This window comes from Wyeomyia smithii, chromosome 2, assembly GCF_029784165.1.
Source record: "Wyeomyia smithii strain HCP4-BCI-WySm-NY-G18 chromosome 2, ASM2978416v1, whole genome shotgun sequence".
Classification (NCBI taxonomy): domain Eukaryota; kingdom Metazoa; phylum Arthropoda; class Insecta; order Diptera; family Culicidae; genus Wyeomyia; species Wyeomyia smithii.
In genome coordinates this window covers 87,887,667-87,903,606 of record NC_073695.1, presented here as the reverse complement: position 1 = coordinate 87,903,606, position 15,940 = coordinate 87,887,667, and the positions used below count along the sequence as shown (strand labels likewise).

General features: G+C 38.2%; 1 protein-coding gene across 10 annotated transcripts in view; it reads left to right on the top strand.

Moving 5' to 3' along the window:
• LOC129725472 (potassium voltage-gated channel protein Shal) overlaps window positions 1-15,736 on the top strand; it is a 520,683-nt gene extending 504,947 nt beyond the window's left edge. For all 10 annotated transcript variants that reach the window (XM_055681351.1, XM_055681350.1, XM_055681348.1 and 7 more), the window contains one exon: window positions 7,338-15,736. In XM_055681351.1, coding sequence (XP_055537326.1) covers window positions 7,338-7,361 — 24 coding nt within the window. In that variant the 3' untranslated portion in view covers window positions 7,362-15,736. The remainder of the gene's footprint in view (window positions 1-7,337) is intronic.
• Window positions 15,737-15,940: the final 204 nt, after the last annotated feature.

Below are 15,940 nucleotides of genomic sequence, written 5' to 3'. Positions count from 1 at the left end.
TCTCGAATATTGAAGTTGTTGCCATTCAAACGAATATGAATGGAAAAGACCTTTGCCTTGTTTCGTTATATATTCCCCCATCCGCGCGGATTGAACAGAAGCAACTCCTTGATATAGCAGAATTGCTTCCCGCACCTTTTTTGATTTTGGGAGATTTTAACTCTCACTGTTCGCTATGGGGGTCGCTGTACGACGAAAACCGATCTTCTTTAATTTGTAACTTGATCGACGACTTCAATATGACACTTTTGAATACTGGGGAAGCGACACGTGTACCTAATCCTCCAGCACGTGAAAGCGTGCTTGACCTATCCCTCTGCTCGACATCACTTGCGTTAGATTGCCAGTGGAAAGTAATCAACGATCCCCACGGTAGTGATCATCTTCCAATCGTTATATCAATCGCTAATGGTTCAACTCCCCCGAACCCAATCAATATTTCCTACGACCTTACACGTAATATTGATTGGAAGCGTTATGAGTCTTTTACAGCGGAATCTATCGAGACTCACGAGGAACTTCCTCCGGAGGAAGAATACGCGTTCTTAGCTGGCTTGATAATCGACGCCGCGACGCAAGCTCAGACGAAACCGATACCCGGGGTAACGATTAGACAACGCCCTCCCAACAAATGGTGGGACAAAGAGTGCTCTGAGCTGTACGCGCGAAGGTCCGCGGCGTATAAGGACTACCGGGAGTACGGCACTGTCAACCTACTACGAAAGTACGAGGCACTGGGCAGGCAGTTGAAGAGCTTAGTAAAGGCGAAAAAACGCGGGTACTGGCGGCGGTTCGTAAACGCGTTGTCGAGGGAAACAGCGATGAGCACTCTTTGGGATACCGCCAGGCGCATGCGGAACCGTGACGTTTCGAATGAGAGTGAGGAGTATTCAGATCGCTGGATACTCGATTTTGCCAAAAAGGTCTGTCCGGATTCTGTACCGGAACAGAAAACCTTTCGCGACGCGTTTATAGTAACTACGGAAGAGCCTCCATTTTCGATGTTGGAATTTTCAATGGCTCTCCTGTCGTGCAACAATAAGGCTCCAGGGTTAGATAGAATAAAATTCAACCTGTTGAAGAATCTACCCGACTCTGCAAAAAGACGCTTGTTGGACTTGTTCAACAAGTTTCTTGAGCTAAATATTATTCCGCATGACTGGAGGGAGGTAAAAGTCATTGCTATTCGGAAACCTGGGAAACCTGCCTCTGATCACAATTCATATAGGCCGATTGCGATGCTCTCTTGCCTCCGGAAATTAATGGAGAAAATGATCCTCTTACGGTTAGACAAATGGGTCGAAACAAACGGTTTACTTTCAGATACTCAATTTGGCTTTCGCCGGGGCAAAGGGACGAACGATTGCCTAGCGTTGCTTTCTACTGAAATTCAACTCGCATTTGCTCGAAAAGAGCAAATGGCTTCTGCGTTCTTGGATATTAAGGGGGCTTTTGACTCTGTCTCTGTAGAAGTTTTAAGCGCGAAACTTCATTCGCAGGGACTTTCACTAAATCTGAATAACTTTTTGCTCAATTTGTTGTCAGAAAAGCATATGTATTTCTCACATGGCGATTCGACAACTTCCCGAATTAGTTACATGGGCCTTCCCCAGGGCTCATGTTTAAGTCCTCTCTTATATAATTTTTACGTCAATGACATCGATGAATGTCTTGCAAATTCATGCACGCTAAGGCAACTTGCAGACGATAGCGTTGTATCCATTACTGGTAGCGAGGCTAGCGATCTGCAAGGACCATTGCAAGATACCTTAGACAATTTGTCTGAATGGGCTCTTAAGCTGGGTATCGAATTCTCTCCGGAGAAAACTGAGTTGGTCGTTTTTTCTAGGAAGCATAACCCAGCTCAGCTGCAGCTCCTACTAACGGGTAAAACGATCTCTCAGGTTTTAGTCGCTAAATATCTCGGGGTCTGGTTCGACTCTAAATGCACCTGGGCTTGTCATATTAGGTATCTGACACGAAAATGCCAACAGAGGATTAATTTTCTTCGTACGATTACCGGAACCTGGTGGGGAGCCCACCCAGGAGACCTTCTAAGGCCTTACCAAACAACGATATTGTCAGTTCTTGAGTACGGCTGTTTCTGCTTTCGCTCCGCCGCGAACACGCACATTATAAAATTAGAGAGAATACAATATCGTTGTTTGCGTATTGCCTTGGGTTGCATGCAGTCGACCCATACGATGAGTCTTGAAGTGTTAGCGGGTATTCTTCCGTTGAAACATCGTTTTTGGAATCTCTCTTACCGGTTACTAATTCGATGCACAGTTATGAACCCATTAGTAATTGAAAATTTCGAGAGGTTAGTCGACCTTCAATCTCAATCCAGATTTATGACTTTATATTTTGACTATATGGCTCAAGATATTAATCCTTCTTCATACGATTCCTCCAATGTCGCACTTTTAGATACTTCTAATAATGCTATATTCTTCGACACCACCATGAAACAAGACATTTCTGGTATCCCGGATCAATTGCGACCCCAAGAGATCCCTAAGATTTTTTCGAATAAGTTTAAACATGTTAGTTATGATAAAAGGTATTACACTGACGGATCTAATCTAGATGAGTCCACTGGCTTCGGTGTTTTCCACGAAAATTTTACCGCCTCCTACAAACTCGATGCTCCTGCTTCCGTGTACGTCGCAGAACTTGCTGCTATTCAGTACTCTCTTGGAATCATCGAAACCCTACCCACAGACCACTACTTCATCTTCACAGATAGTCTCAGTGCCATTGAGGCTCTGCGATCGATGAAGCCTGTGAAGCACACCCCGTATTTCCTGGGGAAAATACGGCGGTTTTAAGGTGCTTTAACAGATAAAAATTACCGGGTTACTTTTGCGTGGGTCCCTTCTCATTGCTCGATTCCGGGTAATGAAAAGGCTGACTCTTTTGCTAAGGTGGGTGCTATTGATGGCGATATTTATGAAAGACCAATTGCTTATGATGAATTTTATAGCATTTTGCGTCAGAGAACACTCAACAGTTGGCAATCATCATGGAACTCAGATGAACTGGGACGGTGGCTACATTCCATTTTTCCTAAGGTATCGACGAAAGCATGGTTCAAGGGGTTGGATGTAGGTCGGGACTTCATTCGCGTGATGTCCAGACTTATGTCCAATCACTACACGTTAAACACGCATCTCTTTCGTATAGGGCTTGTAGACAGTAATCACTGCGTTTGTGGCGATGGCTACCATGACATCGAGCATGTTGTTTGGTCGTGTACCGAATACTGTGGTGTTAGGTCCGAGCTTATAGATTCCCTTCGGGCCCGAGGAAAACAACCGAACGTACCCGTTAGAGACATTCTGGGAAGCGGTGATCTCCAGTACATGACACAGCTATACTGCTTTCTGAAAAACGCTGACATTAAAATTTAAAATTTCCTTTGTCTATTTGTCAGATTAAGGATACAAATATGCTATGCTGAAGACACGGAAACGAAGAGCCCGCATCTATGCTTACACAAATATTTTGAACCCACAACAAACAAGAATACAATTGCTCTACCAGTTGAAAAACAAAGTTCCAAAATAGTTTTAAGTCAAAATTGTATCTCCCCTCCTCTCACCTTAAATCCCCACTAGCTCGTAGTTGGCCGCGAGAATAAAGAAAAGGCCTCCCTCTTTTCCCTGCTAACGTAGAATTAATACGAATTGTACTTGGCTCAGTAAAACAGAAAATGTATCGTGCCGTGTCAAATAAACTAATTTAAACCTAAAAAATCTTCAGCATTTCTGAACTTCCAGCATCAATCAGAAAAATCAGGACAAATGCTAAAATATGCAAAATAAATCAGGACGCTCCGAATGGGTCTCAAAATCAGGACATGTCCTGCTAAATCAGGACGGATGGTATCCCTATACCCGGCCCTATTGAGCTACTTTCGATTTATTCTCCGTTCAGTCTGCAAGTGCTCCGCAGCGTTTTTGATAAAAATAAAAACTAGCCTCAAAAATCAGGTGTCAGTGTTCCACATTCTTCACTTGGTGGAACAATTTTTTGAATCAAAATATTTGGCGGAGTACCTCCATTTTTGAATCAATGAGGGAAATTTCTGTGAAAGTCTATGTTAGCGGCAATGCAAGAGCTGCTCACTCCCGACTTTCAATAGTTCGGCTCAAATGCCGTCCTTTCCAGTTGTTTTGTGGTTTTATAGCTCTTTCCTAGCCTCCTTGATCTCATCCAAGCCGGTTTACCGATCCGTTCGTGAGCCTTCCGAGAGTCAGCTGCAACTCCGTCAGTTGACAACCGCTGAATGCTTAGCTGTATCTTTCTTAAAGAGCTTAAATTGTATACGCCATTGGGGTATTGCCATTTGTGTTACCGGGTATCTATTCGAGCAAAATATGTACATACTACAAATTAGTTTCTTCTGGCTGCGGTGAAATTCACCAACCTCAGGCCATTCTCAACACTGGTAGCATGGAGGCTGTGTATACCAATAATTGGACAGAAGACTATTTCTGTCCAACCTATGCGTTTGAGTCCTCGGTGGGAAATTTATATCATATTTTGGGCACTTTCCATAAGTTTTATAAAAAAAACTCATAGACCTCCTCTTTCACGTCATCGGGTTTGTCGTTTGTCGGTTCAAATACATTGATCAAGCTGTAATTGAAGAATCTGCCACTGGTTCTCCTCACACATAAAGGTCACCAGCAGGCCTCCATCCAATGACCTAATAAATCTGTTTTCATCGTATGACAAAACCGACACGCATTCACCTCTGTCGCAGCCACTGTAGTAGATGTGGTATTTGTAGGTCATTCCCGCGATAAGATCTATCGCTCGAAATTCACGTTATCTCGTCTTCGGCGACCGCGCTTCTTGGATGGCTACAATTTCCATCTTTACATTTTGTAGTTCTTTATGCCAACGCATGCTGGTTCGAGTTGAGTTCCGATGCTCCGAGTACCGAGTTTGCTATTGCTGGTCCTTTTCGTTCGCCTGGGTCGATGCCGATTGTTTTTTTTTTCCAGAACTCTTCGTAGTAGGATGTTTCAGCTTTTGCTATACTTGGGCCGCTGCCTTGGATATATCGTAGCGGTTGCAGTGAGGCCTTGATCAAAATTTGATAACCAATCGGAAATTTTGAACATTGTTAGATATAAGTTGGTATAAGTTGATCTGCGATAACCAGAGGGGATTCACTGCTGTCGAATTTCATACATGTGTGCGTTATCGCAGATCAACTCTGGTCCATGACGTTTGTTGGTCCATGATGTCTGTAACTATGAACAATAATAGGGCAAAAAATCACTACACAACCTATTCATGAAAGTTTTCCGGGGTTTCTCGAGTTTTGATAAAAAAACGTTCCAATTCTATGATATTTCGATCAATTTCATGACCAAAAAGAACAAAAACCAAAACAAACGCCATGTTGCCGAATATGTTGGTTACACGATGTTTGACAGATAGATCCCTCTTGGCGATAACGCACACATGTATGAAATTTGACAGCAGTGAATCCCCTCTGGTGATAGTAGCCGAAAGGAATCAAGGGAAAATGAAACTGTTCGAATCGAAATGACAGCGCGGGTATATCAGTTTCATTGTTTTGTTTCGAAAATGTAGAGCCCTGGTCAGGATAGCTTGAAAGATTCAATCATTCAATACGACGGAACATAAACCACCAACTCGTCATACAGCTATCAACTTCGCCCAAAACGATCGATCAATTGATGATTATTCCAAAAGCAACGCGGATCACAACGTGACTAGTAATATTATGACAATGCATATCGAGCTATTCCTAGAAAAGTGCTAATTGATATCAATAAAAATTTCAAAGCGCAGCCGAGTTTTCCACAGAAAAATTTTTCACTAAAAATATTCACCTTCTTAATATTATTTCGAGCCTTAAGGGTTTACAATGTTTTAAAAAAGCGTGATGAAATCAAAATGTTCCAATAGACTAAAGACAATACTCAGTTCAGTCTTTTTTCCAGTTTCATGAAATGCATGATCATCCGGAAAATATGAATCCTTCCATCCTGTGTGCGTGTCAATTCTCTGTTCTTATTTGCTATATATAAATTATCATTGTCTGGCATGTGATCAAACGAAGATATTTAATCGTAATATCTCGTCATCGGGACAAAGGGTAATCTTAAATAATTTTACGCTCCTTTACTGTCCTACCAAAAAACAAGAAGCTTGGTAGGCCCATAATGAGCATTCTCCAGATACGTGGGTACTATTCAGCGATGTCAAGCACTGTAATTTATCAAGATTAGATTTTTTAAAAGCTTCCTATCTCGTAGCAGCACAGGTTGTGGTGTGTGTGTTGCAAAATATACTAGAAAATGAACAAAAACAAGGTTTCGAAAGATTCCAGCGGTGTGTAGTCCCTCATCAAGCGAAAAAGTCACAAACTAAAGTCGACAAGTGACTTTAGCTTGGGTCTTTTTCTTTCCTCTTACTGGGTGCGTACGGTTCCGGGAATGGTATTGATTTATAGCCGTATCGATACCCGCACGAAGGTACGGTACGGATAACGCAAGTGAGTGGCTGTGCGTGATAGCTACAAAGTGTGGTTCGTTATACCCAGCAGAGTGATATTACAAAAACAAGCGTGATAGCGGTTCCCCGGGATAGAGAACCGGGATATATTTCAGCACGCATCTTTAAATGTTGGTCTGTTGGTTATCGATTTTCGATAAACTATACTATCGTTCTTTGAGTGTAAATGACTCATAGTTATCGAATTGTTTGGAATAGTTTAAAATGTCACATCCATTGTACAACTGAAAGCTCAAACAACATCTCTGTCCATAAACCAAACTTTTTCTTATATTTATCTTCTTATACGTTTCCGTTTGGGTTTTCTTCTAGATGTTTTGCGTTCATAGGCGTTACTTTGTTTACACTCTAAATCTTAAAGTAGAGCACTCAATCTCACCGCTCATCACTCAAGGAAAATCAGTACAACATTCTGTTTTTCGGTAGTTTCATTCTTAGCTCGAAATCTTTTTTCTTCCTCTCTTTTTCTAGCTGTAAACATTATTCCTAAAACAGATTGTTATTACTCACGTTGTACATTCACATGTAAATACAAGCTCCACACATTCTGAGTGAAAAATAAATAGCATCTATTTTGGCCGTTTGCCAGATCATAATCACAGAGCCAAAATTTATCTCTCGAGTTGCAAAACTTTCATCAAACTAATTGGCCACGTTTTGTCCACACCTCTCTCTCACACACTCTATATCAAAAATCCATTTTATATCAAAATCACACGCCCGTTAACCGACCATAGAAAGTTACTAATTAAAATTTTATTCTCGTCTCCCTGCAGAGCTACACGTCGGCGAACCAATGATGTCAGGAGGACGACATTCCCCTGCGAGAGAGAAAAAAGTCCTAATAGATTCCGGAGGCCTCAACCTTCCCCGCAGATAGCCGAAACGCAGGACGGCCACAGCCGATTTGAGTGAGCTCACTTTTCCCTCGAACGCCAGCAGAAGTCCACGGAGGCCCATCGGCGTTATGCGAAAATGGCTCTAATGTTCGGTGGACAATTTTCCAGATGAGTCGCAGCAGCAGTAGCAGCAGTGGCAGCATCAAACCACCAGTCTGTCCTGCGGTATTTGTGTGTGTTTTGGTCGTTTGTAGGCAGAACGCTTCTGCTGTCACGCAAACCGATACGCGCGGCGTCTGCAAACCATCCCCCAGCTTTACCCTCCTCTCGCATGGTTAGGGAACCAGGACGCGCCTGTTTGCCGTCGTCACCATCGTTATCAAATCACACTTTAATGTAGCTACAGAAATTACCTATAAATGTACAGCGTTATTCTTCCCATGATTGAGATGAAATTCTTATCGAACCCAGTATGAAATACGGTTAGAGAAACAATTTCGTAGTAAAAACCAACCAAACCAAACAAACTCGTAAGGTGAAACTTTAGGGTAGCGATAAAATTTAGCAAATAAAATTTAGACCACAAACAGGAAGATTATCCCAATCAGCATCCGTTTCATGATATATAATGGAATGTAACCGGTAAACCGGTCAAAGTGGGAAACAGCTTTAACGAAACTCAACTTTAATGGTTTTTACTATTACGGTACTCACTGTTAAAAAACTTCGATATATCACCATATATGGATGTTCTTTCCCACGGGGCGGATGCTTATGCATAACCTGTTTTCCAAAGTGTAGATAATGCAGACAAACAACAAGTAATATAATAACTTAAGAGTAGATCAGCGAAAACAGAGTAGAGAAAAAATAGAAAAAAATCACATATCAATTGTGAGCGCAAAAAAAAACTTTACTGCGAATCAGTACCGGTGTATAGGAAACGAAAAACACATTTATGCTATGGGAGCTGTTATAAAAAATTCAATTTTATTTCAATTCCACTGACATAGTAGACCTTATCATTATTTTACACTTCTCTTGCTAAGTGAATAATTTTTTGTTTGCTTACCGCAAGTTTGGGTAGAATCCAAAAGCATCGCGTCTAAGGTTTGTGAATGTCCGTTTAGTTAACTTATACATTCATATTTAAGATTAATTTTTCTAACATTACCAAAATCATACCAAGAATTGTTCCCATAAATTATTTTTGAATTTCGTCTGACTATAACACTTGCAGTGTGGAACCATCAAATCGATTAATCAAGCAACATTCGCTATTCCATCCAGATTCGACTGGTCCTTACATAACTTCGGTTCTAGTCATCTTGGTTCCAATTTCGGATACTGTATAATCTTCCATATAGATCTGTGAAAATTATTAGTGTATGTTCTTAAAAAAAAAGCTTTATCGTTGTTTATTGACTAAACCTTTTTAAGAAAATAAATGCAAACTGAAAGCAAGAAAAAGAGAAAAAACGACAAATACCAGATTAATTAATAACAATAAATGGATGTTTCGAGAAACTAGTCAAAATCGAAGTAAGATGAATTTTCTCCTAGGTGTAAAACGAGTTTACAAAATGATAGCGTATTTTACTGATCTAACTAGAGGATAGAAATTAGTGAAAGAAAACAAAAGAACAAAACCAAGATCAGTAAAACGAATCCTAGTTTTAATGAGGTAGCTTAGACGAAATACCAAAAACAAATGGCCAGGTGAAATCGAAAATAAAGCAAACAGCAACAAATTAATCAAGTGTAAGTAACCACTGTGAATTGCACACATACCCTTTGTAGAGAGCGTTGGATAACCAATTGTTCAACGAAACTCACGGCAGTATATAAGATGCTCGTTTCTAGAATATGGTCTGTTGTTAAGCATTCTTCAACGTCAACACGAAGAACGTTTATTCTGTGAATCGCAAACGTAGGCCCATGGTAAGCTGCCGAACTGGGCAATCAGTCAAATGTAAACGTAATAACTAGAAGGGGAAAGAATAATAGTAAACCAAACAATTCTAAAAATGACAAACAATTTAGCGTAATAAAAAAAACATAAGAAAGAAGCATGCCAGACTTAAACTGTTCATAGTGGTTAATGAAATGAAATTAATACACCTTAATAGTAAACTAAAGGATAAACATTGGAGAACTGAACAAGTAAATGAGTGAAAATATTATATTAATATGTTACACTCGTTGCAACAGGACTACTAAACGAAACGAAACGGTAAAATTACTTAAAGCTGAATTTAACAGGGTTATAAGCAATGCCACATTTGTACGTAAGCACGCGGCTGGCAAACAAAAACCGGTTGACTTTCCCCGTCCTGCGGGACAATCCCAGACGAGTTTCACTAGACGAAGACGACCATTGGGTCATTTCCGGCTTCACTTTTCGCTAGAACACGAAAGCGTTGTTTTTATATCGTTTCTAATAATTGTACAGAGTAAGTCTAGGCAGTATGTAAAAATCGAATTCGTTTCCATGCCCAGTTTACCAGTTCCTAGCGGACAGCTCGAAGCCCCATGACATGGTCTTCTTCCCGTAGAGCCCCTAACAATTCGTCTGAGCCAACCATTTGGCCAGGGAAAGCATGAGTTGCAGTGAGTGCCCAAATTGCGTTCGAACTGTGGAACATTCACATTCGGCAAATTGTAGAACGATGTGCTTGAAGGAAACAAACCAAAAAAAAAACCATTTGATCGTCGCGACAGAAGCAAAACCAACAGCAATCGAAGGATTGTTAGTAGATTCTCAAGCTCTAAACATTTACTCGAACGGAATTCTTGAACTTGTTGCAGAAGAAACTTCGGCACACGCTACTCAGTTTTTGATAATCACGATGATTAGTTTGAAATTGCTGTACTCGAAGATTAACCTCTTTAACCATTTGAATTTTCCTATTTTCCTGATTTACCAACAGTTAACAACTTTGTTCGAATTCAGTATGTATGCAGCTTGCACAGAACATTTGACGAAAGGTTCGATACAATACCATTCCTCACGGACTGAGCGGCATTGCATGCAATGAATCAGTTGAACAGAAGTAATTCAAGGGTGGTATGCAGATCGGTTCTTTCATTTGAAAAAACAAAGGATAATTATTTCGCACAATTTTCATCAATTTGAATTTCATTTTACGTTAGTGATGAACACCATATCAAAGAGACAAATGCTTATAATTATTATTGTTTCCAAAACAATATAAATTCCACGAGGCATAAAACATGCTCGCACAGAAAATATAAATATTTGAGTTTATCTACAAATTGACAATTCGTACATTTTCTTTCAATAAGCGTCATACAGCAAAATATTATTTTTTTTAAACGCGAAGAGAGAATTCAATATAAAAATGGAATTCCGTAATGCATTGACTCTCATTGTTAGGATTCCATCCGTTTCAGAATTCTATAGTTTACCCACCAATTCAATTCGCTTTTAAAAAAAATATAATAATAAGGCGTGACATGTATGTTCATTACAAATAAAAACGTTCATTGATGTTCAGAAAAGGCATTTGAAGAAAAATAATAGGAATCTGATTACTACTAATTGAGATATTATCATAATATTATAAACTACATTAAATATGCAAAATCATGACTTTTTATGTTCAATTAAGGCAGATACAAATTTCATTTTAATTTTATGTCACCCCCCCCCCCCTTTCAAAGATGTTGAAAATTGGAGGGGGAGGAAGAAAAAGCTGTCAAGCCGTTTTGTTAATATTATTGACTTTTTGACAACGTATATGCCAAATTTAGCAACAAACAAGTCCAGTGACAGTGAAAGTGTCATCAAAAGGCAAGCCAAATGATTAACCCTATCCTCGCGGCGAGAAATCAGTTTTTACATCGAAAAATGACATTCAAACTCTTATTACTCAGCAACCGCATGCATAATTTGCACAAACTATATTGCATGTTGAAGATTAATCTGTTCTCTAACTGCTTAGAATGATTTCATCGTTAGAAATTTCAAGTACAGTTGTTAAACTGTTATCAAAGTTTATATGTCAGGTGATGCCATATGGCGTCATCCGCGGGGAATGGGTTAATAATGATAATAATGTTATATTTTTCAACACACTTTTGCGTGCAAGTTACAAACGTCGTAACTTGCACACAATTTTTTTTAAAGCTATTCCTGTTTTTTCTGCTCAGTGTTATTTATTTTTTGCCCTTCTCTTAGCTAATTTGATAACCGTGGACATAAAAGCTATTCAAAATTTGTATCAGCCTTATCTCTAAATCTAAAATGAAAAATCCATGATTTGATTTGGTGCGCTGGAGCTGGGAGAAAGGCCATTCTATTGGTTAGAACATAGATTGTGGAGCGATTTAAGCATTAAAAGTCATGATTTTTTTTTATTTCAAGTTGCTTTGTAAATTCAAGTACAACTTTTAGTAAACATAAAACCTTTATTTTCCCTTTGACGTGTTCCTTGGACACCAGCAAACATTTTTGGGCAAAAAAAATCTGCATATCGTCTCATTAGATTTCATTGTAGAGGAGAACTGCCGTTCTACGCATAGTTGTCCCATGTTACTTCTGGTCGATTTTCGTTTTTGATCACCAATGAGTCTATTTTCATGTATATTTTTGAAAAACTCTCAAAAATAACATTGTTTGTTCCGAAAGTCTTGAAAAACCATACCAAATCTGTTTGTCCCATCGATGATTTTCCACACATATTTGTCCCACTAGATTTTTTCTATTCTAATCGATCCCACTAATCACTAATTCCCATATTCAACACTTGAGAAATGCTACAGAGCAATAAAACTTCTCCTTACAACGTTTGGCTACATTACGGGTGTCAGATATTCGGTACCGAAAATCACTTTGCTTGATTATTAAAATGCGGTACATTCATATTTTTATTCGGAATATCTAAACTTTGTGTGCTGGTTTGTAATCTGAATGCCTTTCCTGTTCGAGCATAAGAAGATAAACGCATGAGAAATATACTAACTGAAAGTTATATGAACTGTGTTTTGTGTGTGGCCAAAATGGTGAAAGCCTAACAATGTTCAAATATGAGCAATCTGAAAAAACAATTCTCCTTTGTAATGGTAAGTCATCTGATACTTATTTAATTGACTAGACTTTCATCTCGACTATCATCACCTGCTTTCTTTATAACACGATAGCGTGATCATTTTCGTGAAAAATAAACAGCCTTGTATCCCCAAAACGAACTATGTATTGGGAAACATCGAATGCACGTGGTGGGACTGATATGCGTAGAATTAACCTGTTGGAAGGCAAATTTCTCGACATTATTGTCCCATTGGTTATTTTTATGGAAAAGAGTGTTAAACATTCAACTAGATTTATTGAAAACAGTCTATTGCAAGGTTAAACTGCCTAAAAGCCCCCTAAAACTTTAACATAGTTTTTCTCGTTTGCATGATTTGGAACATGAGACAAATATGCGTAGAACGGCAGAGAACTAAGCAAAATGATCATGCTCAATTCATTTTACGGTGGCTTTTTTCTTTAAAAAGTAACATAAAAATGGTTTAACTTTACACGACTGTAGAAAGGTCCAAATACCACCCAATATAGGTATTTTCGGAACTGGCATTGGCAATTTGCGGTTTCTAGAAACAAGTTTCTAATGGCCATCCCACATTTGATTATCAACGGAATCGTGATGATTCTCAGAGACCAGCAATCAACTTCAGTTGCCTTGTTTAGTTTCACTCCCAGAAGACAGAAGAAACAGAACAGAAGACAGAATATTTCAATGGTGAAAAGGTAAATCATTCGTTTAAACACCTTTTTCACGTTACCTTTTCCGTACGGATTGCATTACTGCAACTGTATAACTATTACAATAGAATCAGAGCTCAATTTGAAAAGAAATCACGCCAAAACACGTTTCATACATTATATACTGAACATAACAAACAACAAGTTTTATTTATTGGACATTGGAATTTGAACTTCTCTAAACATACAAATTACATTTTTTGAAAACGTTACGGTTCGCGGCTTCAAATTTACAAAAATGTTAACGTAGGTATTTCGCTCATACTCAATTTAATTTTTTTTTCTTGAAAGTTTATTCCGGACTGCGCATATTTTAATAAAGTTATGCCTCAAACCTAGCCATTTAATAACTAACGCAAATAGATTTTTTTCTGAGCAAAGTTTTACCCAGGAAGAAACTTCCTTCTTTGGTAAAAAGAAAATATCAATATGGAATTTTATGACGGAGCCTAACATTTCAATTATAGAATTTTTAGTTATAATTGAAACTCGTTTGCAAAACATTCAGATTCAATAGGGATGAACTGTTGGGATAATTTGTGTATTACCAATTTTTTAAGAAGCAATTCTTCATATTTTCAATCCAATCTTATCGTATTGATGTCTCATTTTGTGATTCTCATTTTCATGGTAATTAATTAAACCTATTTATTTCTGTGCTTGTAACATAACTAAATCTCAAACTGCAATTGCCTTTTCCAGGCAATAACATATGATAACAACATCAATATTGTGCAGAACTAGCACAATTTTTGATTAAGTTTGAAACCTGGATACTCTAGCGTATTTCAATGTGTTAAGTGGCTCTAAACCACTACACTTATATAGTATCAACCGATGTTGGTAACGTCATGGAGGTTTGTATTGGTAATGTTTTTCAGAAGGCTGTTATTGTTAGAGCAGTGATACGAAATGATACGACACATTGGTTAACTAAGATTTGACCACCGGTAGTAAACCTTTGTTGGGAACGGCAGGATGTATTTATGATAAAATTTTCTTCGTTTTTAAATCAGAGATTTTTTATATCGCCGACTATAAAAGCACAAGTTACAACTGCTTAATTGGATGCAACACTAAAACCCGCGCGTTGTACATATTTTGATTTGACCTTTAAACGATTGTGTGAGTCCCATGCACCACTCAATCGTAATTTTCGTCATCACCATCTTCGAGTGCAGCCTATGATTCATTACTAGAAAGGCATTTAGCAGACCAAAACAAACATTTGATTAGAGTTCGAGTTTGTAATGTTGTTGTGCATGACAATTAAACAATGAGTAGCCTCCTAAGCCATGTCCTAGAACTTACAAATTTCTCTACCAAACGAAACAATAGCCTATTGAAAAAAAAGTGAAAATCTGCGAGTAATGCTAAAGCGATTGTTTGATTGCTGGAATGAAAGCCACCTTCCCCCGCTGGTAGGAGGCTTGTATACGTGCATGCAAATTAGTAACCATACAAGTTGAATAAACAAATAACAAATAAAACAGAGCAAAACATGATCAAAGATTTCACTCTCTTCTATAGGATAGTAGGAATTACTCTTTAGCCGTCAGACTACTTTTGCGAAATGAAGTCAGTTTCGTATCGAGATTGAATTTGAAGCTAATGCGAAACCCGAATAATAGTCAACCTTTGCATAGTAAAAATGAGTACTCCCAGGCGCACCTCTCCCGTTCCATAATGACGTAGATAGAATGTTATTCAATAACCGATCGACCCAGTTTGTCAGAACAAAGAAGAAATCCATTTGCAGTTTTGAACTAAACGAAACGGGCTACTTGAAGGTGGAACAGACGAACCACAAATTTTAATATCATTTACCGAACGGCAGTGAAACATATGTCCTAGAAACGAATTACTGTTTATATCTATAAAGTGATAGGTAAGTAGCAACTAACACGAATTGTTTGCAAAACAGAAGAAGGAATATCAAATTAAAACCAAATTGTTGGTAGCGAACGGATGTAGAGTAAATTGAAATATTTTTGAAGGAAGTATTAACACATATTTTAATAAATCTTGTATGTGGATATAACATTTAGCAACGTACTTCAAGTGAGAAAACAAATACCTTGTACATTATTTTACAATAATCTATTATTGATTTGTATATAAATTTTACCAAGGCGCGAATGAAACTGTAAAACAGAGGAGTATAGAAGCTAGAATAAACCACTACAGATATTCACCATTCTGTTCCAGAGTGGTGAGTAAAAGCAGGTGTGTATTAAGAAAACAATGAAGAGCTAAAAAAACCAAAACGTTATATTGCAACTAATCGTCGAAGGATGTTTACTGGTTTTACTCGCGATGCCTGAACTGGTCCATTTCTAGTCAGTAGGAGTACACACTTATGAACTGTTCCGAAACTATTGCTGTTGAAAACAAGTTGTAAAGAATATTTTTTTGATGATGTTGGAATCATTTTCCACGAAGATAGCTGCCCGTGAAATCCACAGCCATCGTGATTCTTGTTACGTTTGATTTCCCTAAGAGTAATGATAGGAATGAATAAATACTCACTTCTCAGTGTTTAAAATAACACGTTGGTGTATTTATTTCAGATCACAATAACGCCCTGACATGATTGAATGGATAGTCGTTTCTAATACCAGGATTACAATGAATATGAATATTATCTTACTGATAGTAGATAATATTCTCATAACGATGGATTTTATTTTCATTGATTTTTATTTATTTTTAGTAATTTCAATTAATTATTCATCTTATTTAATCAGTTATT